This window comes from Bos grunniens, chromosome 10 (assembly GCF_055505025.1).
Source record: "Bos grunniens cultivar Pamir isolate PY7600 chromosome 10, Bosgru_T2T1.0, whole genome shotgun sequence".
NCBI lineage: Eukaryota > Metazoa > Chordata > Mammalia > Artiodactyla > Bovidae > Bos > Bos grunniens.
Genome location: NC_141174.1, coordinates 55,296,788 through 55,322,796, shown reverse-complemented (window position 1 = coordinate 55,322,796; position 26,009 = coordinate 55,296,788). Strand labels below are relative to the sequence as shown.

General features: G+C 34.9%; 1 protein-coding gene across 1 annotated transcript in view; it reads left to right on the top strand.

The window, feature by feature from the left end:
• Positions 1–26,009, top strand: part of VPS13C (vacuolar protein sorting 13 homolog C) — a 175,869-nt gene that overhangs the window by 39,833 nt on the left and 110,027 nt on the right. The window contains exons 11-22 of the mRNA XM_086321316.1: positions 2,726–2,853; positions 4,372–4,478; positions 5,025–5,196; positions 6,526–6,588; positions 12,297–12,426; positions 12,988–13,082; positions 18,693–18,835; positions 19,990–20,182; positions 21,578–21,692; positions 22,628–22,764; positions 23,716–23,839; positions 25,169–25,286. Of these exons, the coding sequence (XP_086177442.1) occupies positions 2,726–2,853; positions 4,372–4,478; positions 5,025–5,196; positions 6,526–6,588; positions 12,297–12,426; positions 12,988–13,082; positions 18,693–18,835; positions 19,990–20,182; positions 21,578–21,692; positions 22,628–22,764; positions 23,716–23,839; positions 25,169–25,286 (1,525 nt within the window). The remainder of the gene's footprint in view (positions 1–2,725; positions 2,854–4,371; positions 4,479–5,024; positions 5,197–6,525; positions 6,589–12,296; positions 12,427–12,987; positions 13,083–18,692; positions 18,836–19,989; positions 20,183–21,577; positions 21,693–22,627; positions 22,765–23,715; positions 23,840–25,168; positions 25,287–26,009) is intronic.

Below are 26,009 nucleotides of genomic sequence, written 5' to 3'. Positions count from 1 at the left end.
AATAACACTGGCGTGTGCTCACAGTGTCTCAGCCACACTGGTTTGCTCCCGCTCACGACATGTGTGCTTTCCCTGTCTACACTGCTTAGGCTCTAGGTTGCTGTGCCGGGAACTGTCTGAGGCCGGCCCTGGGCTGTGTGCACTTCCCAGGTCTAAGCCGCTCAGGTTCAGGTACACGGTAGTTCTCAGAGGCACAGACTTGGTTGGGCCTGCGTTTTGTGCCCTTCCCAGGTCGGAGCAGCTCAGGTGACCAGGTGTTGGGCGAGCGTGGTGGCTGCAACTTATCGCCTCCCCCGTCCCTGCTGCTCAGTTTTCTGGGTGTACAACTGGCGCACCTTCTGCGGCAGATGTTGACTATCCAGAATCCCAAGAAGTCTTGGTTAGCATGAAGCCTGCTTGCAGTTTGGTAGATAATGCCTCTCTGGGGCTGCGATTGCCTCCTTCCGGCTCTGGCTGCCCTCGCCTGCCTGTTTCCGGAGGGGGATGGGCCGGCCTGCAGCCGGCTAGCTTTGCTCAGTCCTTTGTTCTGTGAGTGGGCCTGGTGGTGTCTTAGGTTAGGGCTTTTTGAGTGGTAGCTATCCCATAATCTGGTTTGCTATCTCAAGTTAGTTCCCTCAGATTGCCCTCGGGGCATTCAGGCCTGGTCCTTACTCTAAGCAATGCAAACCACGGGGCCTCCCTGCCCAGCCCCTGCTTGCTAGTGGCAGATGCGGGTGTCTGCGCTGCTTATCCGCTCGGGGAGTTATAGTTGGGCTCATAATCTGTGGGTTTTAATTATTTATTTATTTTTCCTCCGGGTTATGTTGCCCTCTGTGGTTCCAAGGCTCGCCATAGACTTGGCAGTGAGAGTATTTCCTGGTGTTTGGAAACTTCTCTTTTTAAAGACTCCCTTCCTGGGATGGAGCTCCGTCCTTACCTCTTTTGTCTCTATTTTTATCTTTTATATTTTTTCCTACTTCCTTTCGAAGACAATGGGCTGCTTTTCTGGGTGCCTGGTGTTCTCTGCCAGCATTCAGAAGTTGTTTTGTGGAATTTACTCAGCGTTCAAATGTTCTTTTGATGAATTTGTGAGGGAGAAATTGGTTTCCCTGTCCTATTCCTCCACCATTTTAGGACCGCCTCTAATATTCTTTTGTATATATTTAGTGTACCTCGTTATGTTTCAGTTTTTATGCCCATGTTCTTCTGTATTCCATACTACTATGGTTCACTGTTGTTTTCTTTTTATTCTTTTATAGCTAACTGCCTTTATATGAGAGTTGGCACTTTTTCTTTATGTCCACAAGCATGCCTGTTTAATGATGGTAAAGCTTTCAGATGCTGTTAGTTTGTGAGAGCATTTAGTTTCATTCATGAAATAACTTGTTTAGAAAAATCTGCAACTTTATTCTTGGGCATGTTTCAATTATAAATAACCTCTAAATAAGTTAAAAAATTTTATATGATCTTTTGTATATTATAAATACTATAAGATATCACAATTTATATAATTTTAATACTATTCACAATTATAATTTAATACATTACTTTTTGTTCTGTCATATTCCCTGATACTCTTTTTTTATACTACTTAACTTCAAGAATATTGTCTTCTTTTGAGTCTAAAACTATATATGTAATAGTCATTTGAAAATTATAAAGTAGTAGGTAATTTTTTCTGGGTAATATGAATTTCATTCATGATTCTGTTCCTAAATTCTAACTATGATTAAATAAGATGAAAATTAATCAAGTTTTATTTCCTGTCTTGTATTGGTATTTTTTGTGGGGGCATCTCAGGCAATAATGACTATTTTTAAAAAAATTTTTATTGGAGTATAGTTGATTTACAATGTTTTGTTAGTTTCATGTGTGCACCAAAGTGAATCAGTTATCTATCTATCTATCTATTATATATATATATATATATATATATATCCACTTTTTTTAGATTCTTTTCCCATATAAGCCATTACAGAGTATTGAGCAGAGCTCCCTGTGCTATACAGTAGGTCCTTATTAGTTATCTGTTTTATATATTATAGTAATGTGTATATGTCAGTCCCAATGTCCCAATTTATCCATACCCCTGTATTAGTACTTTTAATGAATAATAAAATCATTAAATATCTTGCAGCAAGGAAGAGAAACATAGTTTTACATAGACTGTAAATAATCAAGATTAGATTGTGTATATTTTGTGCATTTCTTACTTAGAGGCATAGAACACAATCTTCCTCCTTGGAGATTCTACTTTTACCATTGAGTTGGGAATTCTTATTATGTAGATATGCTATGCTATGCTAAGTCACTTCAGTCATGTCCGACTCTGTGTGACTCCATAGACGGCAGCCTACCAGGCTCCCCTGTCCCTGGGATTCTCTAGGCAAGAACACTGGGGTGGGTTGCCATTTCCTTCTTCAATGCATGAAAGTGAAAAGTGAAAGGGAAGTCGCTCAGTCACGTCCGACTCTTAGCGACCCTATGGACTGCAGCCTACCAGGCTCCTCCATCCATGGGATTTTCCAGGTAAGAGTACTGGAGTGGGGTGCCACTGCCTTCTCCGATTATGTAGATAAATAGGTGCTTAAGTAGTTTTTGGTGATGATTTTTTTTTAATATTTTTAAAAATATATTTTTGACGATTTTTCTTTACTTTCAAGGTAACAGTGTTCTCATAATTATTTACAGTTTTTCATAGGTAAGGGCATATAAACATATCTTATGTCTTCCCATCTTGTGTAAGTTTTTCAGCCAATATCAGCCTCTGCAAAACTTTACATGAATCCTTATGCAGAAACAGAGCTCAAAACACCTAAACTTGATTGGAACATAGAAGTACAAAATATTGCAATTGAACTGACCAAACCTCAGGTAAGATTCATTTAAGGACTTCCAGCTTTGAGTAGCCTTGAATCTCAACAGCTTTTGTCCTCTGTGACTGTTCTTTCTTCACTGCTCTGGTGGTTCTTTTGGTTTGTTATTGTTGAGTTTTGATTCCTCAAAATAGATGATATGTATTATTTTAAAATAAATACCAAATATAAGAAATAGTTTTCTTTCATTTTTTATGATTTTCATCTTATTGGTAGAGAATCCTACCAAATTATAGTATATGGCATGGTTCCATTTAATTCCCAGTTCTTGATGAAAAATTTTAATGGTTTTATTTTCCTTCCTCAGATTTTAATAGCAGACACTCTTACATTAAATATTGTTTACTTAATTTTTAGAACAGCTGTGTTGGCAGTTTTTTTTCCTTTACTTGTTTCTCAAGTTTGGTTATGTACCTAAGGAGTTTCAATAACTAATTTGGAGAACTGGAAGTGAAAGGAGGATGAGGGCTTTATAGTTAATTGAACTTTTGGCTCAGTGCAGTCCAGTACACATATAATGCAAGTTATATGTGGAATTTTAAATTTTCTAGTAACTACATTAGCAAAGTAAGAAAAGAGGAAATTAATTACTAAAATTAATAACATTTTATTTAACTTAACCTACCCAAATATTATCATTTCAACATGTGAAAAGTGAAGTCACTCAGTTGTGTCCAGCTCTTTGCATCCCCACGGACTGTAGTCTACCAAGCTTCTCTGTCCATGGGATTTTCCAGGCAAGAGAACTGGAGTTGGGTGCCATTTCCTTCTCCATAGGATCTTCCCGACCCATGAATCAAACCCGTGTCTCCTGCATTGTAGGCTTTACCATCTGAGCCACCAGGGAAGTGGTGATTACATTTCAACATGTAATCAAAATTAGAAATTGTTACAATATTTTATATCCTTTTATTTTTTAAGTCTTCAAAATTTGGAGTATGTTTTACACTTACAAATACATTTAAGTTCATGCTATCCACATGATAAGTACTGGTTACTCTTAGGTTAGACCTCTCCTTTCTTTATCTTCTCATTGTGTGTGTGTGTGTTTTCCTCCATGTGAGTTGTTTGTATTGGTGGTTAAATAATTTTATCTTGCTTTAGTTATGCAATAATTCCCTGGAGCAATTTGGAAACTTAGCTTATAGGTTGCCACTACTTGAAATGATGGTCCAGAGGAAAGTATGTTTGGTTTTAGCACTAAGCAAGTTTCATGTCAGTAGTAACAGATACCGTATTTCATTGGTTCTAAGATTTACATTTATATCACACTTTAATATATCTGAAAATGGCATGTATATTATTATTAGTGGTATGATGTTTAATCAGCAGTGCTTAATATTATCTTACAATTGGTGGTTTCTTAACTTTGATGAAATATATTATTGAATTACCAAGCAGCTATGGTATTCATTGTTCAGATAATTTGAAATCTCACTAGGCAGAAAATATAATAAAATTTGGTATTTATCCATGTTGTGATGTAACAGATGTAACTTGGTTTTTGTTTTTATAGTACTTAAGTATGATCGACCTTTTGGAGTCAGTGGATTACATGGTTAGAAATGCTCCTTACAGAAAATATAAGCCTTATTTACCACTTCATACCAATGGTCGACAATGGTAAGTTAGAATTTTTAAAAAAATATTTTATGTAATCATATGATTAGGAACTCTCAGAGCTAACAGACCTTGAAAGACGTGTAACAAAGCCACTTTTTTTTTAAATAGACATTAGAGGGCTTTTATATTATGTCCTTGTTACTTTTTTTATAAACACATTCTCCTGTACTCTTGCTCCTAGATTAAATTCTTAACTCAGCATTCAAGACTTTCAACATTTTTTTGATCATATTGCCCTTCAGTCATGCATGTGAACTCAGTGTCACAAATATATTGGGATATTATTAATTTCACACAGCATGTCATTTTGTGTCTTTATTATTTTGCTTTGACACACCCTCTTCCTGGAATGGTTTGCTTATTTCATAATGTATTTAAGTCAGAGAATTGAAGTATTGGGGAACTGAAATATTATGGCTGAACCTTTGTAAGAATACAGTTAATAAGAACAAAATAAGTAACAGTGTAGCTGTAAAATGTCAGTGCTGTTTTCCTGCTTTTTAAACCTTCATATTCCAATGTGCATTAACAAAATTTGGTTTACAGGTGGAAATATGCAATCGATTCTGTTCTTGAAGTTCATATAAGAAGGTATACACGGATGTGGTCATGGAGTAACATAAAAAAACACAGGCAATTGCTCAAGAATTATAAAAGTGCCTATAAAAATAAGCTAACCCAGACTAAAGTCCCAGAAGAAATACAGAAACAAATTCAGGTATATCTTGCATGTATTGGGAAGGTGTTATTTGTTAAATCATCCTTAAGTATTAATTTTTCTAGATATAAATTTAAAGACAATTTTAGGAAGAACAATACTGAGTTCTTTTTGAGAGAACTGTATGGAAAATGCAAAGTGTTTTTACCTTTTTTTTCCCTTTAAAAATACCTTGCTAATATCAGCCTACTATAAACTATTTGGAGAAACGTGTTTAGTTTTTATAATAATAATATTTAGAAAATCAGTATCAGAGCTGTTTGAGTATGTAATTATTATTAGCTAAATATGTATTGTTTGTTTTGTTAGTGGCTTTTTTTTAAGAGTTCAGAGTATTTGTAAAAAAATAGTTCTTATTCCTTAAGATAGGAGTCTTATTTACCCTCTTTTGAAATACAGAAAAACACTGTACTAAATATATAATTTATTTGTAAAAAAAATAGTTCTTATTCCTTAAGATAGGAGTCTTATTTACCCTCTTTTGAAATACAGAAAAACACTGTACTAAATATATAATTTATTTGTAAAAAAAAATAGTTCTTATTCCTTAAGATAGGGGTCTTATTTACCCGCTTTTGAAATACAGAAAAACACTGTACTAAATATTTAATTTGCTGAATATCATCTGGTCTTGATTATATCACTATTTTTGCCATAAATTCATAATGTAAAGAATTAATTGTTATTCTGAAATATATGACAATCACTAGTATTATATATTAGGAAAAGCATCAATTTTCTCAACATCTTAGATCTGTTATTTTCATGTATAAAATGGAGATAGTATGTATCTTACACTCTTGTGGGAATTGCATGAAATAACAGATAGAACATCTGACAAATAGGTCATCCAGTACATGTTAGATTCCCCTTACATAAATTCCCCAAGTCAGTTTCTGCTTTGGCATACTTGACTTGAAGAATTTTACATTCTTAAATTTTGTATTTTATTAAGGTGACTTTAGTATAATGATTGTAAAATAGCATGGAGAAGAGGGAGTCCAAAGTAACAACCATAAGGCCAATACCTAAAACAGGTCCCCCTCTTAAATATTTTTGTTTCCATTTGCATGTATGGCTGTCTCTATATTGTTTTGGTTTCATTAAAATTCTTACTTTCATATTTAACGAGGATTTACTTTTTTGCAAAACTATTTTCACATTGCAAAATGTAAAAATGTAAAAGCCAAATATCTGTTCAAATTTATACTTACACTTTCATTAGATCACAGATACTGTTTGTTCATGGACTGGAATAAGCCTAGAAATATATATGAAAAAAATTTAATGACCATTTTCTTTGTTTACAAGTGTCCCTTTGTTTTATAGGACTTGGAGAAGATACTAGATGTTTTTAACATAATTTTAGCAAGGCAACAAGCACAAGTTGAGGTAATCATTTTTATTAGCTGATTTTATGTTTTAAATGGGTTAATACTACTCCTTTAAACCTGGAATCAAGAATTTAAGTTGCTTAGAAAGTTGTTTAAATTTACTCAATTGATAATAAAGGTTGAATTTTCATGGCTCAGTCTCAGGAAAAAATAAAATTGGAATATTGTGGGGGAAAAAACCTCAGTAGTATGAAGGGGGAAAATTCCTAATTTTATAACAAAATTTTTGCTGGTCCCCCAAAAGAAAGTAAGTAAAAGTCAAACAGTTCTAGCAACACAGAATGCAGGTGTTACCATTTTGATATGTAGGCTTCCAGTTGTTCTCTCATGCGTATGTCCCTAGTTACTTATGCTTCGTAGCCCCTATTTCTTTCCCTTTATTTCCTCTTCCTTCCCTTCCTTCACCCATCTTCTTTTTTCCCTCCTTCTCTCTTCTCTTCCTTCCTTCCTTTTCTTTTTTTCTAAAATTGAATTCAGTCTCTTTGTAATACTTTCAGTACTTACAATCTTTTTGTAGTAATAATTACTGACTTACCTTACTTGGTAACTTCTCCTCTTTGTTCCTTGTCATTTCTATTATTCTGTAACATAACTTTTCTGGTAATTAAGATACAGTTAGGGAGATTGTGATGAACATGCACACACTACTGTATTTAACATGGATCACCCATAAGGACCCACTGTATAGCAGATGGAATTCTGCTCAGTGTTATGTAGCAGCCTGGATGCGAGGGAAGTTTGGGGGAGAATGTATACATATGTATGTGTGGCTGAGTCCCTTGCTGTTCACCTGAAACTGTCACAGCATTGTTCATCGGCTTTGTTGTTGTTCAGTCGCCCAGTCATGTTTGGCTCTTTGCGACCCCATGTACTGCAGCATACCAGGGCTCCCTTTCCCTCACCACCTCCCAGAGTTTGCCCAGTCCATGTCTGATTTTCACTGGGGATGCCATCCAACCATCTCACCCTCTGTCACCGCCTTCTCCTCCTGCCTTCAATCTTTCTCAGCATCAGGGGCTTTTCCAATGAGTTTGGCTCTCTTAAGGTGCATTTCAGCAGAGCGCTGAAGAACATGAGGGAGTCAACCAGAAAGATACCTGAGGAAAAAGTATACCAGGAATAAGTAGTAGAGCAAGCTGAAAGGTTTTGGGCTAGGAGCACATCTGACTCATTCAGGGTTCTAAGTAGAGTGGTGAAAGAGAGGAGACACTGGTGGCTGTGGTTAGTGAGGTCAGAGAAGTGAGGTGCTAGAGGAGGGGGAGAGGTGCTTGTCAGTATTGAGGAGGATGTCAGATTGTGGGAAGTGTTATAAGCAGTTGTGTGGATTTGGGCTTATATTCTGAGTTGAGGAGCTATTTTGAGAACAGAATGATATAATCCAATGTAGATTTTTAAACATTACTCTGGCTGCTCCTTTGAAAACAAAAGCCCATAGAGGGACAACAAGGATGAAAACAGGGAGGACAATTAGGATGCTATTGAAATATTTGAGGTGAGAGATAATAGAAGTTTGGCTGAGAGTAGTGGCAGTGGGGGTGATGAGAAAGGCTCAAACCCTGGAAATATTTTGAAGATAGAGCCAGTATTTCCCATCTAATTAGATATGGGTTTTATGAAAGAGAGGTTGAAAGTGACTATAGGGATTTGGGCTTGGAACAGTTGGGAAGGATGGAGTTGCTGTGAAATGGGATGGGGAAGACTAGATGGAACATGCTTGGGTGAGATGGGAGAAGATCAGGAGTTCTTTCTGGGACTGATGATTTAAGCTATCATATATTAACTTAGAGATAGGGAGTATGCAGTTGGATGCATGAATGTGGAGTTTGGAAGAGAGGTCTGTGCTGGATATATATACACATTTAGAAGGGGTCAGAACATAGATGTTATTTAAAAAGCCATGGCATTGGATGAGATCACCTAAGTTAGAGTACCTGGAGCTTAGAGTACCTGGAGTCCAAAGACCCAAAGTCTATGTATTGTTTATAGGTCAAAGAAGTGAGAGCCGTGGTTACCATGGAGGAGTTGCCAGAGAGGTAGGCTGAAAGCTCTATGACTGTAATAACCTCAAAGTCAAGTGAAGAAAAGATGTCAGGGAACAGGAAGTGATCAGCTATGACAGATGCATCTCATTGGGCAACTGAAATAAGGACTGAGGATTTATCAAATTTGGGATGTTTCAGCCATTATTTCTTCAAATAATTTTTTAGTTCCTATTTCTTCCTTCTTTCCTTCTTGGTCTCCAAATTTCAAATGTGTATATGTGTGTGTATATATATATAATATACACACATACACACATATATGTGTGTGTATATATATGTATATATACACACAACACAAACATGTATGTGACCATAGGTTCTTGAGGTCTTGTTCATTTTTTTCCTTTAATCTTTTTTTCCTCTCTGTTCTTTTGATTGGATAGTTTCTCTTAATCTCTTTTCAAGCTTACTTTTCCCTCTGTTATCTCCATTTTACTATTGAACCCATCTTTATTTTTTTATTTCAGATATTGTATCTTCCAGGTCTAGAATTCTTACTGAATTCCTTTTTATACTTTCCATTTCTCTACCGAAAATTTCAGTCTTTTTTTAGTAATTTCTAAAAGCAGAGACATTACTTTGCCAACAAAGGTCCGTCTAGTCAAGGCTATGGTTTTTCCTGTGGTCATGTATGGATGGGAAAGTTGGACTGTGGAGAAAGCTGAGCACGGAAGAATTGATGCTTTTGAACTGTGGTGTTGGAGAAGACTCTTGAGAGTCCCTTAGACTGCAAGGAGATCCAACCAGTCCATTTTAAAGGAGATCAGTCCTGGGTGTTCTTTGGAAGGACTGATGCTAAAGCTGAAACTCCAATACTTTGGCTACCTCATGCGAAGAGTTGACTCATTGGAAAAGACTGATGCTGGGAGGGATTGGGGGCAGGAGGAGAAGGGGATGACAGAGGATGAGATGGCTGGATTGCATCACCGACTCGATGGACATGAGTTTGGGTGAACTCCGGGAGTTGGTGATGGACAGGGAGGCCTGGCGTGCTGCAATTCATGAGGTTGCAAAGAGTCGGACATGACTGAGCGACTGGACTGAACCGAATGTATTTCTGTTTATCTCATGTAACATGGATACAGTGACCCTGTGATAGTTTAAACATCTTGATTATATGAGTATTGGCATCTGTAGACTTTTCCCCTTGAGAAATGGTCACATTTTTCTTTTTTTCTTTGTCTGTTTTGTTTTTGTATGTCAGGTAATTTTGGATTGTATTCTGGATGATATGACTATTATGTGTCCTTTGGAAAATGTTTGATATTTTGTATTAACACACAGTCTGGTTTGGTTTTGATTTTAAGTTGGGTTTTGCCTTCTGTGGATAGTGGTTTAAATCTCAGTTCAGTTCTTTCAGCCTTTGGTGTGATGGTTTGAGTCTGTTTTGCACATGAGTAATACAGGAGTTTGAGACTTGTGCAGATGATTTATATCCTGCTTCAGGTCTCTAAACTTTCGCTGCTTTCATTTAGATCAGTTTCATACTGATCTGAAAGTTCATCATTGGATTTAGCCATAAAGAAATCATTTAAAGAGCAAATTTTATGGGATATTATAGGTAGAAATTTGATAGGAATGAGAGAAGGTGGAAGATGAGGAATTGGAGAGAGTAAGCACAGGCAGTCCTGATACTTCATTGTAAGTGGAAAACAAGATAAAGCGTGGCAACTGGTGGGCATTGTGAAGTCAAGGAAAGGTTTTCTAAGTTACTTTTGTGGCTCAGATGGTAAAGAAACTGTCTGCAATGCAGGAGACCCGGGTTCAATCCCTGGGTAGGGAAGATCCCTTGAAGAAGGGAATGGCAACCCACTCCAGTATTCTTGCCTAGAGAATTTCATGGACAGAGGAACCTGATGAGCTACAGTCTATGGAATTGCAGAGAATCGGACATGACTGAGTAACTAACACTTTTGTTTTTTTAAAAAAAATACTGTGTTCTGTTTTATATAGTATTCCATAGAATTGTTTATCCAACATAATTTTGAATAACTGACTCATATTCCATTCTGTTCGTGCACTGGAATTTGCTTCACAATTTCCTCCTGGTTATATTTAATTATAAATGACACTACAGTGAATAGCCTTGTTGTCACATTTTCCGAAGCATTTCTAATTTTTTTAAGGACGAATTCCCCAAGGTGGGTCAGAGAGTGTCTGAGTATTTTAAAAGGTATTTGCTACTGCTGTGGATTGTTCCTATGAATTAGAGGAGTAGTTTTCCAGAAGAAACAGTTAATTCCAATCCTCCTTAAATTAAGTGGCTTCAATTTAATTGGTATTCTTAATAACACTTACCAGTTGCTTGAAAATTGAAGGAAGAAGATAAATTAGTTGTTGTAGCTAAAGAAGGGCGGGATGTAGATGAAGAGATGACAATTAGATTCATTCCAAATTGATGCTTTTTCATTATAATAGAAAATCTGCAGGGCCAGAGAGTTTAGAATGTGGGCTGAGGATTGGCTAAAGTTATTTACCTTGGCCCCTTAGCTAGATAAGGAAGGGAAGTGAAGGCAACAGAGGTGGTATTTAGGAAAAAGTGAAAGGGATCTGCATCCCTCTTCATATTAGGTTTTATATACATTGTAAAAGTTCTTTTTGGTCTCATATAGATATATTTTACTGTGGAAAATAAAAATGCATACTAATCTATGCTAGGAGAACAAAGAAATTAATTATTATTTCATATAGAATACAAACCAGCCAGCTATATATTTTTTTTACCCATTGCATTTCTAACTCTTGAAGATGGATAAAGCTTGACAAAAGATAGTTACCACTGAGATATAATGGAAAACATTAATGATTTTGTGGACAGATACAAACCTGTTTCCCTATATAATATCTACTTGTCAAAGATAGCTTAGTTTAAATTGAGTTGTTAATCAAACTATTCTCTTTACTATATAATTCAGCTCTTTTCTTTAACTTTGCTTTTGGATTATTTCACTTTTTGGTATACACTGAAGCTTGCAGTATGTTACCAATTCACTACCAATTTAAAATATTTTAAATTTAAAGTGGGAAAATTATTTACTTATTCAGGGAATGAGAAGAGTCTAAATTACTTAACCCCTTCATTCTTTTTATCCTTTCGTTTTCCACTCTTGAGTTATTCATCTGTATTTTACTAAAAAGGGGTGAAGACAAGGAGCAGCAGATAAGCCAAGATTTGTTGAGAAAGGATGAAATGAGATTTGAGCACTTTTTAATTTTATTTATATTCTGTCCCCAAACTATGTTCATAGTTAGCAAGTCAACAGTGTGTATGGATTATGAAATGGGATTGTTAAATTTTATTTTTGAGATCACGTATCTTCCTTTCAGGGAACTTTTCATTTTAAAAACCTGCTTTCCTCTTGACTTCTTACCTTATAAATTTAGAAAACACATTGTTCAGAAGAATTTTACTTGAAACTTTATCTGAATCACTCACAAAATGCAGCTTCATCAGAAAGCTGTCAGTACGTGTGGAAAGTAATTAATAGTGAGATTGTATTAACCAGATAATGCTGAGAATCAGTTCAGAAGGAACTAGCTGTATTGACTGCTTTTAACTTTATGTAGTGTTAAAAAAAATGTAACCACTGTTCTTACCTGCCTGGACCTGAAAGTGAAGAGGGCATTTATTCTTTAATTAAATTTTTTGATTTTTAATTTTTAGGTGATTCGATCAGGGCAAAAATTGAAGAAAAAGTCTACTGACACAGCTGAGAAACGTGGAGGCTGGTTTAGTGGGTTTTGGAGTAAGAAGGAATCTAAGAAAAAAGATGAAGAATCTTTGATTCCTGAAAGTAAGTTCCAAGTCTTATGACTTATTGCACACTGGTAAGGAAAAAATATATAAATTCTGCTTTAGCTAGTTAGTTGAATTTTATTCTGTAATAATTTTGAAGTAAAAGTAGCTCAGTATAGTAAACATATAAGCAGATATATCAGGATGAAACATTTCCATGTTTATTTAAAAGGAAGCTTTGAATTTTTGAGAAAAGTCATTTGTGTAAAAATTTGAAAATTGAAATTCAAAAATCTCACATGTGGCATTCTTTATTGTTACTTTTTACATGGATATTTAATTAGATATTTCACTTAATTTTTAAAATACTTAGGAAATTGTAAAATTTCTATGTGACACATGAATTGCCTTAATGTTATGTCTGCATTTTCTTGACCTAAATAAGCAAAATACATGATCTTTAACAAGTCAACATAGTATACTAGAGGAAATTACTTTGCTGCTTTTGCTTCAGCGTTTGTGTCTATAAATTTAGGCCACCTGTTAATTTGTTTTGATTTTATTCACAGTCTCTGTAAAACTGAAGCAGTTGATTTCTTAAAATATTGTCTTTTTATAGCTATTGATGACCTTATGACACCAGAGGAAAAAGATAAGCTCTTCACGGCTATTGGTTATAGTGAGAGCACCCACAACCTAACTTTACCCAAGCAGGTAATTATTTAGGTGGTAATTATTCAGGTGGTTTCATTTTTCTGTACTATCTTGAATTGGATTAAACAAGTATTGATTTTTAGAGTAGCTAATAAAAACATGTTGCAATTTGTTTCTGCTTTGTTGTTGTTCAGTCGCCAAGTCATGTCCGACTCTTTGCCACCTCATGGTCTGCAGCACACCAGGCTCCTCTGCCCTCCTCGACTTCCCAGAATTTGCTCAAATTCATGTCCATTGAGTTGGTGATGCTAATCCAGGACCACAGTGTGAAAGTTTTGCTTTACTGTTTGTTAAATGTTTCAGTCAGACCTTAGCATTTAAAACTGTCTCCAACTTTCGGTATACTTGCTTTAATGAGTGTGAGAATAACCTGATAAAAAGTACTTATTGCAGAGGTAATTAAGTCTTTTAAAATTTTATCTGTCTTGTGTATGTGAAATAGAACTCCTGTATGAAAGAGTGAGCAAAATCAAAATGTGTTGCTCATTGGATTTGTCATAAAGCACAACTGTATAATTACCATCAAGGTTAATTTATGGACCTTGGCAATAGATAGGGCATTATTTTGAGATCCATTCTGTTCTTTGACTAGTTGTATTTTGCTCATTTTCATTGCTGTGTAGGTATTTTCATTTGGAAATACCACTTTATTCATACTTTTGTTGATTGGTATTTGGGTTGTTCCTGTTTTTTGGTTGTTTTGCTATTAACAGCTTGTAAATGTCTTTTACTGGGTATATGAGGTTTTCTGCTCATTAAATCCTTTGTAATGGAATTGCTGTATCGTAGGATATGAGTATATTTAACTTTAATAGATTCTGCTAAATACTTTTCCAATGTGGAAAACATTTCTATCAATAGTATATGAGGATTCTCATTATTCCATGTCTTTACCAACTCTTAGCAGTCCTTTAAATTTATCCATTCTAAATGGTGAGTATGTAGTATTTCATTGTGGTTTTAATTTGTATTTCTTGGATAACTGAAGAGGTTTTTCACTTTTTTGTATATCTTCTTTTGTGAAGTGACTTTTGAGTCTCTTGTTTCTTATTGGGTTGTCTTTTTCTTGATGATTTGTAGAAGCCTTTTATGTATTTGTTACATTAAATTACATGACATCCCTAGAAATTATTCATCTGATAACTGGAAGTTTGTAGCTTTGACTGCCTCCATGTATTTCCCCCAAACCCTGCTCCCTGTTCCTAGTAACCAACAGCCTAGTCTCTGTTTTTGTGAGTCTTTTCTTTTTAGGTTCCACATGTAAATGACTTACTTCACTTAGCATAATGTCCTCAAGCTACATGCATGTTGTTGCAGGATTTCCTTCCTTTTTATGGCTAAATAATATACCATCATGTATATCCATACCACATTTTCTTTATTTTTTCATCTGTCCTTGGAAAGTTAGGCTGTTGGAGTATCTTGGCTGTTGTGAATAATGCTGCAGCGAACGTGGGGGTGCACATATCTCTTTGGGATATTGATTTTATTTCCTTCAGGTAAATATCCAGATGTGGAATTGCTGGGTCATGTAGTATGTCTCTATTTAATTTTTGAGAAACCTCCTCATTGGTTTTTATACTGATGATACTAATTTGTGGGCTTCCCAGGTGGCTCAGTGGTAAGGAATCCTCCTACCAGTGCAGGAGACTCAGATTTAATCCTTGGGTTGGGAAGATCCCTTGGAGAGGGAAATGGCAACCCACTCTAGTGCTCTTGCCTGGGAAATCCCATGGGCAGAGGAGCCTGGTGGCTACCTTTTGTGAGGTCACAAAAGAGTTGGACATGACTTAGTGACTAAACAACAACAGTACCAGTTTACATTCCCACCCACAGTGTACAAGGGTGGGAATGTAAATTGGCATGGAATGATAGCCATTCTAAGAGGTATGAAGGGATACCTCATTGTGTTTTTTTTTTCCTAAAGTACATTGACTGTATTTTCCTCCATATAAAGCTATTGCTTAATCTTTTTAAATTGAAGTATAGTTGATTTACACTATTATGTTAGTTTCAGGTGTACATCATAGTGATTTAATATTTTTATAGATTAGCCTCCATTTAAAGTTCTTAGAAAATAATGACTATATTTCCCTGTGACATATAATGTATCTCTGTTGCTTATTATTTTATATATAATAGTTTGTACCTTTAACTGGATTATTTGTTGTTTTGCTGTTGAGTTATATGAGTTCCTTTTGTATTTGTCTTATTAACCCCTTATCAGGTATGTGGTATACAAATATTTTCTCCCATTCTGTTGATTGCATTTTCATTTTGTGATTTTTTTTTTTTTTCTGTGCAGAAGCTTTTTAGTTTGATGTTGTCCTGCTTGTTTATTTTTGCTTCTCTTCCTTCTGCTCAGTGTCATATCCATTGAATCATTGTCAAGATTGCCACCAAGGAGCTTTTTCTCTATGTTTTCTTCTAAGAGTTATAGTTTTAGGTCTTATATTTAAGTCATTAATCCGTTTCTAGTTATTTTTTTGTGAGTGGTGTAAGACAGGTGACCAATTTCATTCTTTTGCACATGAATATCCAGGTTTTTTAAGCACCATTTAATAAAGAATATCTTTGGCCTGTTGAATATTCTTGATTATTTTGTCAAATATTAATAGACCATATGTGTATGAATTTATGTCTGTGCTCTTGATTAAGTACTATTGGTCTGTGTGCCTATTCTAATGCTAGCACCATACTGTTTTGATTTCTGTAGCTTTGTAATATAGTTTGAAATTAGGACATGTTGTGCCTCTAGCTTTGGTTTTCTTTCCCCTCAAGATTGCTTTTGCTATTCATGGTCTCTTGTAGTTCCATGCAAAATGCCATTGAAGTCTCGTAGGGATTTCATTGAATCTATAGATTACTTTGGGTAGTATGTACATTTTAAGAATCCATAAATAAGACATAGCTTTTCTGTTTATGTTTTCTTTAGTTTCCTTCATGACTATCTTTTAGTTTTCAGTGTAGAGATCTTTCAGCTCTTTGGTTAAGTTTATTCCTAAGTATTTTATTGTTTTTTTTTTTTTGCTGTTGTAAATGGGATCACTTAAATTTTTTTTTCTCAAATAACTCAAGAAACACAACTGACTTTCATTTGTTAATTTTGTATCCTGCAACTTTACTGAATTTTTTCATTAGTTCTTTTCTTGATGGAATCAAGGGTTTTCTCTATGAAAGAGGATACCATGTGCAAAGACAGGAATTTTTCCTTCTTTCTTTCTAATTTGGATACATTGTGTTTCTTTTTCTTGCCTGATTGCTCTTGCTATCATATCAGATACTATGTTTAATAGTAGTAGTGAGAGTGGGCACCCTTGTTTTGTTCATAATCTTAGAGCAAGAACTTTTTTACCTTTCAACATTGAGTATGATATTAGCTGTGGGCTTGTCATGCTGAGGTTGATTCTTTCTGTACCATATTCCTTGAGAGTTGTTATTTTGAATGGGTGTAGACTTGTGTCAAATGGTGGTTTGTTTTTTTTTAACCTATTGAAATAGTCATGTGATTTTTATCCTTTTATTCATGTGATGTGTTACATAAGTTATTTTCATTTGTTGAACCAACCTCACATCCTTGAGAGGAATCCTAATTGATTATGGTGTATGGTCTTTTTATCCACTCCTGCACTCTTGCCTGGAAAATTTCATGGACAGAGGAGCCTGGTAGGCTACAGTCCATGGGGTTACAAAGTCAGACATGACTGAGCGACTTCACTTCTTTTCTTTCTTTGATTATTCATTCAATCTCCTTCATTATTGGTTTATTCAGATTTTCTGTTTCTTCATGATTCATTCTTGGTAGATTATGTGTTTCTCAGTATTTATCAATTTCTTCTAGATTTTCCAATTTGTTGGTGGATAGCTGTTCATAGTAATCACTTATGATCTTTGGTATTTTTATGGTATCAGTTGTTATGTCTCTTCTTTAATTTATCATTTTATTTATGTGTTGTCTTTTTTTGTTGTTAGTCTATCTAAAGTTTGTCAGTTCTGTTTTTCTTTCCAAAGAACAAATTCTTAGTTTTGTTAATCTCCATCGTGTTTTTATTTTTCTATTGTATCCTCTATTTCATTTATTTCTGCTGTAATCTTTATGATTTCCTTTATTCTTCTAACTTTGGGCCTAGTTTGTTCTTTCATAATTCTTTAAGGTGTGAAGCTAGGTTGTTTACTTGAGATCTTTCTTTTTTCTTGATGTAGGCATTCATCACTATAAATTTTCCTCTTAAAACTGCTTTTGCTGCACCCAGTAAGTTTGGTATGTTGTATTCCCATTTTTGTTGTCTCATAATAGTTTTTGTTTTCCATTTTGATTTCTTTCTTGATCCAGGAGTATATCCAGGAGTGTGTTGTTTAATTTCCATGTATTTGTGAGTTTTGTACTGTTCTTATTATTGATTTTTAGTTTCATTTCATTGTGGTTGAAAGATACTTGATATAATGTGTACTTTCTTGAATATTTTGAATTTTTTTTTTTTTATGGTTGAGTGTATGATCTATCCTAGAAAATATTCTGTGTATTCCAGAAGAATATTCTGTTGCTATTCGGTGGAACATTCTATGTATGTCTGAGAAATCCACTTGGCTTGTAGTGTTATTGATATCCATTGTTTCCTCATTGTTTCTGTCTGGATGATCTCTCCCTTGTTGAGAATGGAGTATTGAAGTCCCCAGTTAATATTATATTGCTGTCTATTTCTTTTGGTTCTGTTAGTATATGATTTATATATTTAGGTGCTCCAGTGGATACATGATATATTTATAATTGTTATCTCTTCTTGATAGTTTGACCTCTTTATCTTTATATAATGACCTTCTTTGTCTTTTCTGACCATTTTTAATTTAAAGTTTTTTTTATGGTGTAGGTATAGCTATCCTGTTTTTTGGTTAATGTTTGCTTGAAATATCTTTCTCCATCTCTTCACTCTTAGTCTGTGTGTGGCCTTAAAGCTAAAGTGAGTCTCTTGTAGGCAGCATACCATTGTATCTTTTTTTTTAATTCATTTTGCCAGTTTCTGTCTTTTGATTGGAAAATTTAATTCATTTACTTTTAAAGTAACTACTGATAGATAAAGATTTATTATTTACATTTTGTCAGTTGCTTTCTGACTCTTTTATAGATTCTGTGTTCCTCCTTTTCTTCTTGTGTTGTTTGATGAGAATCATCTTTATGGTTATCTGTCCTACCTTTAGTCTTGACCTATCAATTTTGGGAGCAGGATTTATTTTTCTCCATGTCTTATTAACTCTCCAAAGTCATCAAGCAGATGTTCTTTGAATGTTGTTCAGTTTTTGAGGTAGATGATTGATCTGAATTAATTTACTTTATTGAAAGCTACTGAATTGAATATTTAGGCCACAAAATATTTTATCATTTCATTTTTTATTACCTTAAAAACTAAGAGAAGTTAATTTTGAATCTTTTGCAATTTTGTGTTATTGGGTTTTCTAATGTTCTTTTGTTTTTTTTTTATGGTGAACATAGTGATGCAAAGACCAACCATGTTGTTTTTTAGATCATTTTATAATTTAACAATTTTAAATATGAAGAAATTATTAAAGTAATTTCTTAAAATTTAACCATTTTCATTCATTTTTTTCATTTAGTATGTTGCTTATATAGTGGCACTGAAGTTAGTAAGCACTTCAATTACAATAAGAGAAAATAGAAATATTCCAGAAATACTGAAAATTCAGATAATTGGTCTTGGAACCCAAGTATCTCAGCGACCAGGAGCACAAGCACTTAAGTAAGTTTTAAAAACATATTATTTCAATTTTTATTTCTAGGTGTGACTTCAGGCCAAAAAAATATAGTCTAGTTAGCATAAAAAATTGATTAATAGTAATTCCTCTCTGTTTTTTTCCTTTAGCATGTGAGTATGGTCATTTTATTTGAGTTTGTTTTGTTATGAAACTATGTGAGAAGCTCATTATTTGTTCTCTTGCTTCTTTCCTTCACAAATATTTCTTGTATACTGTTCAGTTCATAGATTTGTTACTATGAAGACTATGCATAAGAATAGTAACTTTTTGTTTTTAAGGTGTAGTTGATAAGAGAAGGAATACAGAAAGTTAACGTAAAATCTGTATAATAATTGGATTGGCCAAAAAGTTTGTTTGGGTTTTAATATTTTGTGCTTCCCAGGTGGTGCTGGGAAAAGTGGTAAAGAGCCTGCCTGCCAGGGCAGCAGACATAAGAGATGTGGGTTTGATCCCTGGGAGGGGAAGATCCCCTGGAAGAGGGCAAGGCAACCCACTCCAGTATTCTTGCCTGGAGAATCCCATGGACAGAGGAGCCTGGCAGGCTACTGTCCATAGGGTTGCATAGAGTCGGACATGACTGAAGTGACTTAGCATGCACGCATTATGGAAAACTCTAAACGAACTTTTTGGCCAACTCGGTATTTCAGAGCTCAGAAGTAATAAGGAGCTGCAATGTTAACTACCTTAGGATTAATGCTGTACAAACTCAGCTGTGGAAGGGAATAACTGGTCTCAAAGAACGGGGACTTAGCTTAACTGATTGGAAGGGCCAGCAGGAGCAGGGATGAGGGAGAACAGCTTTAGGGTCACGTGAAACCGGGAGATGAATCCCTTGAGTTAAGTGTAGCATGTGTTCATGTGACAGTTCTGCAGTGTTTTGAAGCGGGTTTTGAAAACCAAAGCAGGTTTTCATGAGGATTAGGAGAACAAAAAAAATAAACCAAATCAGGGAAAAAAAAGAATCCCAGACTCCATGGGTAGTTAAATGCCAGGCTAAGGAGTTTGGACTTCAACTCTGGATGATAGACATGGTCCTGATTCTCAAAGGAGTTTTTTTTAAAGGGAAATTTGTACTTCAAACTGTTATATTGTGAAGGATCTTATTTGTAATACTTCTTTTTTCCTCATTGGATTGTAGAGTGGAAGCAAAATTAGAACACTGGTATATAACAGGTCTGAGACAACAAGATATTATACCATCACTTGTGGCTTCAATTGGCGATACTGCATCATCCTTGCTTAAAATTGAATTTGAAACCAATCCAGAGAGTAGTACTGCTGACCAGACTCTGGTTGTTCAGTCTCAGCCTGTGGAGGTCATCTACGATGCTGTGAGTACAAGGAGAAAGTGAATCTTAATCAAACACATCTTAAGCTTCTGACATACGGTTTCTTGTTTTTCCATTTTCATATTTAACCTTTATTTACCTAGCAGCTCCGTTTAGTGATACTTTTTTTCTTGTTTAAAAGGCAGTACGTATTTAGTTTTTTATATTTATTTATTTGGCTGCGTTGGGTCTTAGTTGCGGCATGTGGAATCTTGGTTGTGACGTGTGAGCCTGTCTGCTCCGTGGCATGTAGGACCTTAGTTCCCTGACCAGGGATCAAACCAGAGTCCCTGCTATGGAAGGTGGAGTCTTAACCTCTGGACCACCAGGGAAGTCCCAGCAGTTAATTTTGATTTTTAATATACTACAGACTTTTTTTTTTTCCCTACTGTAAGGTATACTAGCTATGCTTGTGTTACATTTTTTAAAAATGGTAATATATTCTTAAAGAAGTCTATGCTTTTATACCAACTAACTACTCACAAATAATTATATACTGACTTTCTACTCCAGTTTCTTTTGGCTTATTCTCCCTTTCTCCTCAGTGTTTGTAACCAATTTAAGGAACTTTAGGAGCAAATAAAAGAATTTTAGATACTGATCACATGAGAAAAAAGCGTTGTCATTTCTGTGTTATTGAAACAGCTGGCTCCAGTTCTGTATCTGTAGCTCTGTCTTTATCCAGACTCTCTTAATTCATCCTGAGCTAGCCAAGACGTGGAAGGCTGTGGTTCATTATTCCATCACTGGTTGGTTGGCCCACTTTGTGTTTTAAGGTCTCTGACTTATTTTTACTGTACAGTTATGGAAATAATTTCACAGTGTGGGTAAGAGGCAGAACTTACTGTTTTTTCTGATTTTTAAAAAAATTCAAATTGTGGTAAAATACATATAATTTACCATCTTAGTCATTTTTTAAGTGTATAGTTCAGAAGTATTAAGTACATTTGCACTGTTGTACATCCAGTCCCCAGTACTCATTCTGTCTTGCAAAATGTCTGATTTTTAAGTTGAAGTTTTAGATGTAGGTAAGGGCAGAACAGTTTTCTTATTTCCTTTCTAAACTTTAGAGCACAGGGGAATCCAATTGCGGTATACATTCTGCTGGCTAAGACTAGAAGTAATACCCCATTGCTACATGGACATGATACCAGCTAACATACTCAAGGTCACCTTAATGATATGCACACCTTTGTTGCCTTCTCAATAAGCTTAACTGGCCTATTACCTTTTTTCAGGTTCTCTTTCCCTCCAGAAAGAGATGTAGGAGGGTAGCTTATCTTTGGAAGTGCTGTCTCAGTTCAGAGCCAGATTTGATTAGAATTAAACTGTAACTTTAAAATTTATAATATGGAAAATACTGTGTATAACTTGCTTATATTTTCAATGATTTTACAGAAAACCATCAATGCAGTGGTTGAATTCTTTCAGTCAAATAGGGGATTGGATCTTGAGCAAATAACATCAGCTACGTTAATGAAGCTGGAGGAAATTAAAGAGAGAACTGCTACAGGTAAAGAATTTGATGCAGAAGCAACATCTCAACTCTCAAAAATTTTTTTCTCTTCTAATGTAAACACTACATTTGAAATAGTGTAGGTAGCTTTTTCTTGAATATACCTGCCAGACTGGGTGAGAAAGAGAATGATATGGGGCATAGATGATTCGGTCAGCTGTTCAATTTAGGAACCCGTGCTGCAGAGTAAACTTGAAATGTAAAAGTTCCCTGTCTCAGTTCTTAAGGGACTGTTCACCATGCTGTGTGTGAATCGAGTTTTAAAGATAACATACTTTTGTGCATCATGGCCTCTAAGTTCAAGTTACCCACTATATCTGGTTACTTAACTAAAGTGAAAAGTGAAAGTTGCTTAGTCGTATCTCACTCTTTGTGACCCTGTGAACTGTACAGTCCATGGAATTCTCCAGTCCAGAATACTGCACTGGGTAGCCTTTTCCTTCTCCAAGGGATCCTCCCAACCTAGGGATTGAACCCAGGTCTCTTGCATTGCAGGCAGATTCTTTACCAGCTGAGCCACAAGGGAAGCCCAAGAATACTGGAGTGGGTATCCTATCCCTTCTTCAGGAGTGGGTAGCCTATCCCTTCTCCAGCGGATCTTCCCGATCCAGCAATTGAACCCGGGTCTCCTGCATTGCAGTCGGATTCTTTACCAAGTGAGCTATCAGGGAAGCCCACTTAACTAAAGAAATAATGAATTTTTCAATCTCTGACTGAAATACTAGGTGTGTTAGGTTTATTGTATTATGCAGTATGATTGTTTCCCATTGATCACATGTAATTTAAACTTACATGCCAAGTGGAAGACCTAATCTGTGAAAAGAACGTCACCAACATACTATTCAAGTGATATTCTTTTTCTCATTAATGATACGATTATATTAATGTATTTAAATTTGGCTGTTTTTCATCATTTCCTTTTCTTCTTGTAGGACTTACACATATTATTGAAACCCGAAAAGTTCTTGATTTAAGGATAAATCTGAAGCCTTCTTATCTAATAGTTCCACAGACCGGTTTCCACCATGAAAAGTCAGATCTTCTCATCTTAGATTTTGGTACCTTTCGGGTAGGTGTGTATACATTTCTGCCTGCCCGTGTTTGCTCAGCTTAGTAGCTAGCTGTCTGACAGTTCGCTGTTTTTCTCTCAAAGTTCACTTAAACTAAACCCAGACTTATTTCTTGTTAAGCATTTTGTCATGCTTAACACAGATTGTGTAGTTTCTATGTATTTTGTGGCTATTCAAAAAAAAATACCTTACATTTTCTGAAATGGTGGATGATTTGATATTGAAGGCTGGATTAGTGCTGTCTTTTCCTAATTAGAAAGATGCACTTCTAGTTTTCAAGCGTTCCTAGGTTTCTAAAATCCAATTACATAGTTTTCTTTGTTCATTTATATATCTTGAGAATAGAAAATTATGCAAACATGATTATATATTTGTTAAATCACTGACAACAACTATTAGAATAAGAGAACTCCAAGGGCGTGCATGTTGAACCTCCCAGCATTCCAATCTTCTGAGAAAAAGTGAAGATTTCAAAAACTGTTGTCCTGAATTGATCCTTGATTTCCTTTCAGCAGAGGGAAAAGGAAGTTGAGATTGGAGCTGAATTCTAATGGCCTAATTATGCATTTATGTAGTGGGGAGAGGAAGGAATAAAACCTTCTTTTTTATGGTAGAGAGTTTAAGATGAATTGTAGGGGAACTTGATCCACAAGTAGTGACGATTCCTGAGAGCCAGGATTTGTTGCATGTTTAGACAGATTGAGAGAGAGTTCTTGTAACTCATCTTCTAATTAATGTCAGCATGCTGAGTCCCTGTTATCCAAACATAATAGAGACGTATGCTCATATGGTATATTCCAAATAAAATATTTGCTAATAACTATCAGAAACTGGAGCTAAATGTGAATTCATTAAGAGCAACATTTTAATTTTATTTAGGCTTTAAGAAAACAACTTATGTTGATATATAGATTTTTCTGTTAAAAAATTAAGCTTTCTCTCCATTTTAGCTTAACAGTAAAGATCAAGGTTTGCAGAAGACCAGTAATTCATCTCTGGAAGAAATAATGGATAAGGCATATGACAAGTTTGATGTTGAAATAAAAAGTGTGCAGCTACTCTTTGCAAGAGCAGGTAAACTGTTGCTCAGTTTTCAGGACCTTGAAATTATGTTGAATAGCTTTGGTAAATGGATATGTATGTTCGCATGTATATCATCCCTGATGACGTTTTGAACAGGTATGCTGCTGGTCACTTAAGAAAACCAAATAGGAGCCCCCCAGTGAAAATCTTTGTCACAATTCCAAATAGAGATGGTGGCTGTTCATCTTCCGGTACTTAGTACTGTTGGTATCTAAGTCCAGTCACTGCCTATTTTTTTTTTAAATGTGACGTAAAACTCCCGTAAAACACAAAATAGAAGTTGCATTTAGCTCACGTTCCTCTATCCCAGTGTGTTTGGGATGTCTCAGTGTTGTTTCTCCTTGCTGCCTTCATTTTTAAAATATTTTACTATCAGCCTGGTTTTTATTTTGAGTAGTATTACATTTGATACTTGAGAAGTATGGATATAATCTTTAAAGGTAGTGAACTTATTTTCCAAAAGCTTTGGTGTTTTCTGCTTAAATGAAGATCACTGGTTCTCTATACTTCTTTAGTATCTAGAAGCAATAAATATTTGCAAAATATCCTTGAGTATATATCACTCTGTGGAAGGTCATTGGAGGAAAGGATGTGGCTTCTATGTGCAGAGTATATACAATAGTGGGAGTGCTGAGATTTATTAAAATATAAATACATAGTGCTGTACTTAGTCTTATAGATAGAGCCTGAATATTAATTTCTTGAAGAGAAGTACCTGTACAGACCATTAAAGCTGCCTTTTCTTTTGTATATACTTAATAGTAATTGTTTGAATTATAAGCAATAAAAGAAGTTTATTTATTGCCATCAATTAAGATATGTGTAGGGTTCTGTTAATCATTGGAAGTTTGTCTTTACAACCTTCTTATTTGGAAGAGAAGTGACTATTGTTCTTTTCTTGTCGTAAAATCTTGCTTGATAAAACTCATTTTTCCTTTAGAATAATTGCCAGAAACTTCTTTGTTCTTCCCCCTACCCCATTTTCTCCTTTTTCTTTTCCTGCAGCTCCCCAGCCTTGATCTCTAATTCTGGAATCAAAGGCAGTAAATTCCTAGATTGTTTTCTCTGTTAGCTTTAAAATGTAAGATGTTATAAAAAAATTCTTCAAATAAATATTTAGAATTATTTGTATATCATAGTCTTTGACTTTTGTCAATTAAAAAATATAGGTCATTTAGCTTGTATGTTGAAAGAAGTAAAAGTCAGTATTATTGAATATATTTCTAAATTATTTCTGATCAGTTTTCCATAGAACATCTGATAATCTAAAATAATTATTTAATAAATAAAAATAGTGATTTAAGTAAACATTTTTTTAAGATGAAAACTGGAAGGAGTGTCGATTTCAGCATCCATCTACTATGCATATATTGCAACCCATGGATATTCACGTTGAGTTGGCCAAAGCAATGGTGGAAAAAGACATTAGAATGGCAAGGTAATGTATGAGTTTCCTTTATATTATAAAATCAACAAGGTGAAATAATTCTGCATCAGTTACTGAATTTTAAGAAACCACAGCTAGGTTTCTAAAGGGCACAAAAAATAATGATTGTCTTATAGCAGAAATACGTTTTTAAGAAAATGTTTATTGGAATTATATATCACCTCTCTTGTTTCAGAAGCATTTGGGCTTTCACATCCTGTAAAAGTTGGTTATCCATTTTTTATTTTATTAATTTTTATTGGAGTATGGTTGCTTTACAACGTTGTGTTAGTTTCTACTGTGCAGCAAAGTGAATCAACAGTATGTATACCATGTGTTTTTGGATGGATCAAATTCAAGGTTCTATATTAAAAAAGAAAATCTTTAAAAATTACAAGCTGTTTTGATTATGAAGCCATAGAAATCTTGAGAATAAGGGAATGGAAAGTAGAAACTGAATTTTGAATTTAAGTAAATAATTATGATATATTTTTGTTGCCTTTTTAAGAACGGTCTTATTGAAGTCTCATTGACATTCAATAAGCTGCATCTGTTTGAAACGTACTTTTTGATAAGTTTTGATGTAAGTATTTTTCTATGGAACCGTCTCCATGGTCAAGATCATGAACACGCCCATCATCCTCAGAAGTCTTTGTGCTGCTTTGAATTCGCTCCCTCACATCCCTTCCTGCTAGCTTCTCTCCCCTCGGTCTCCAGGAAACACTGATCTGCTTT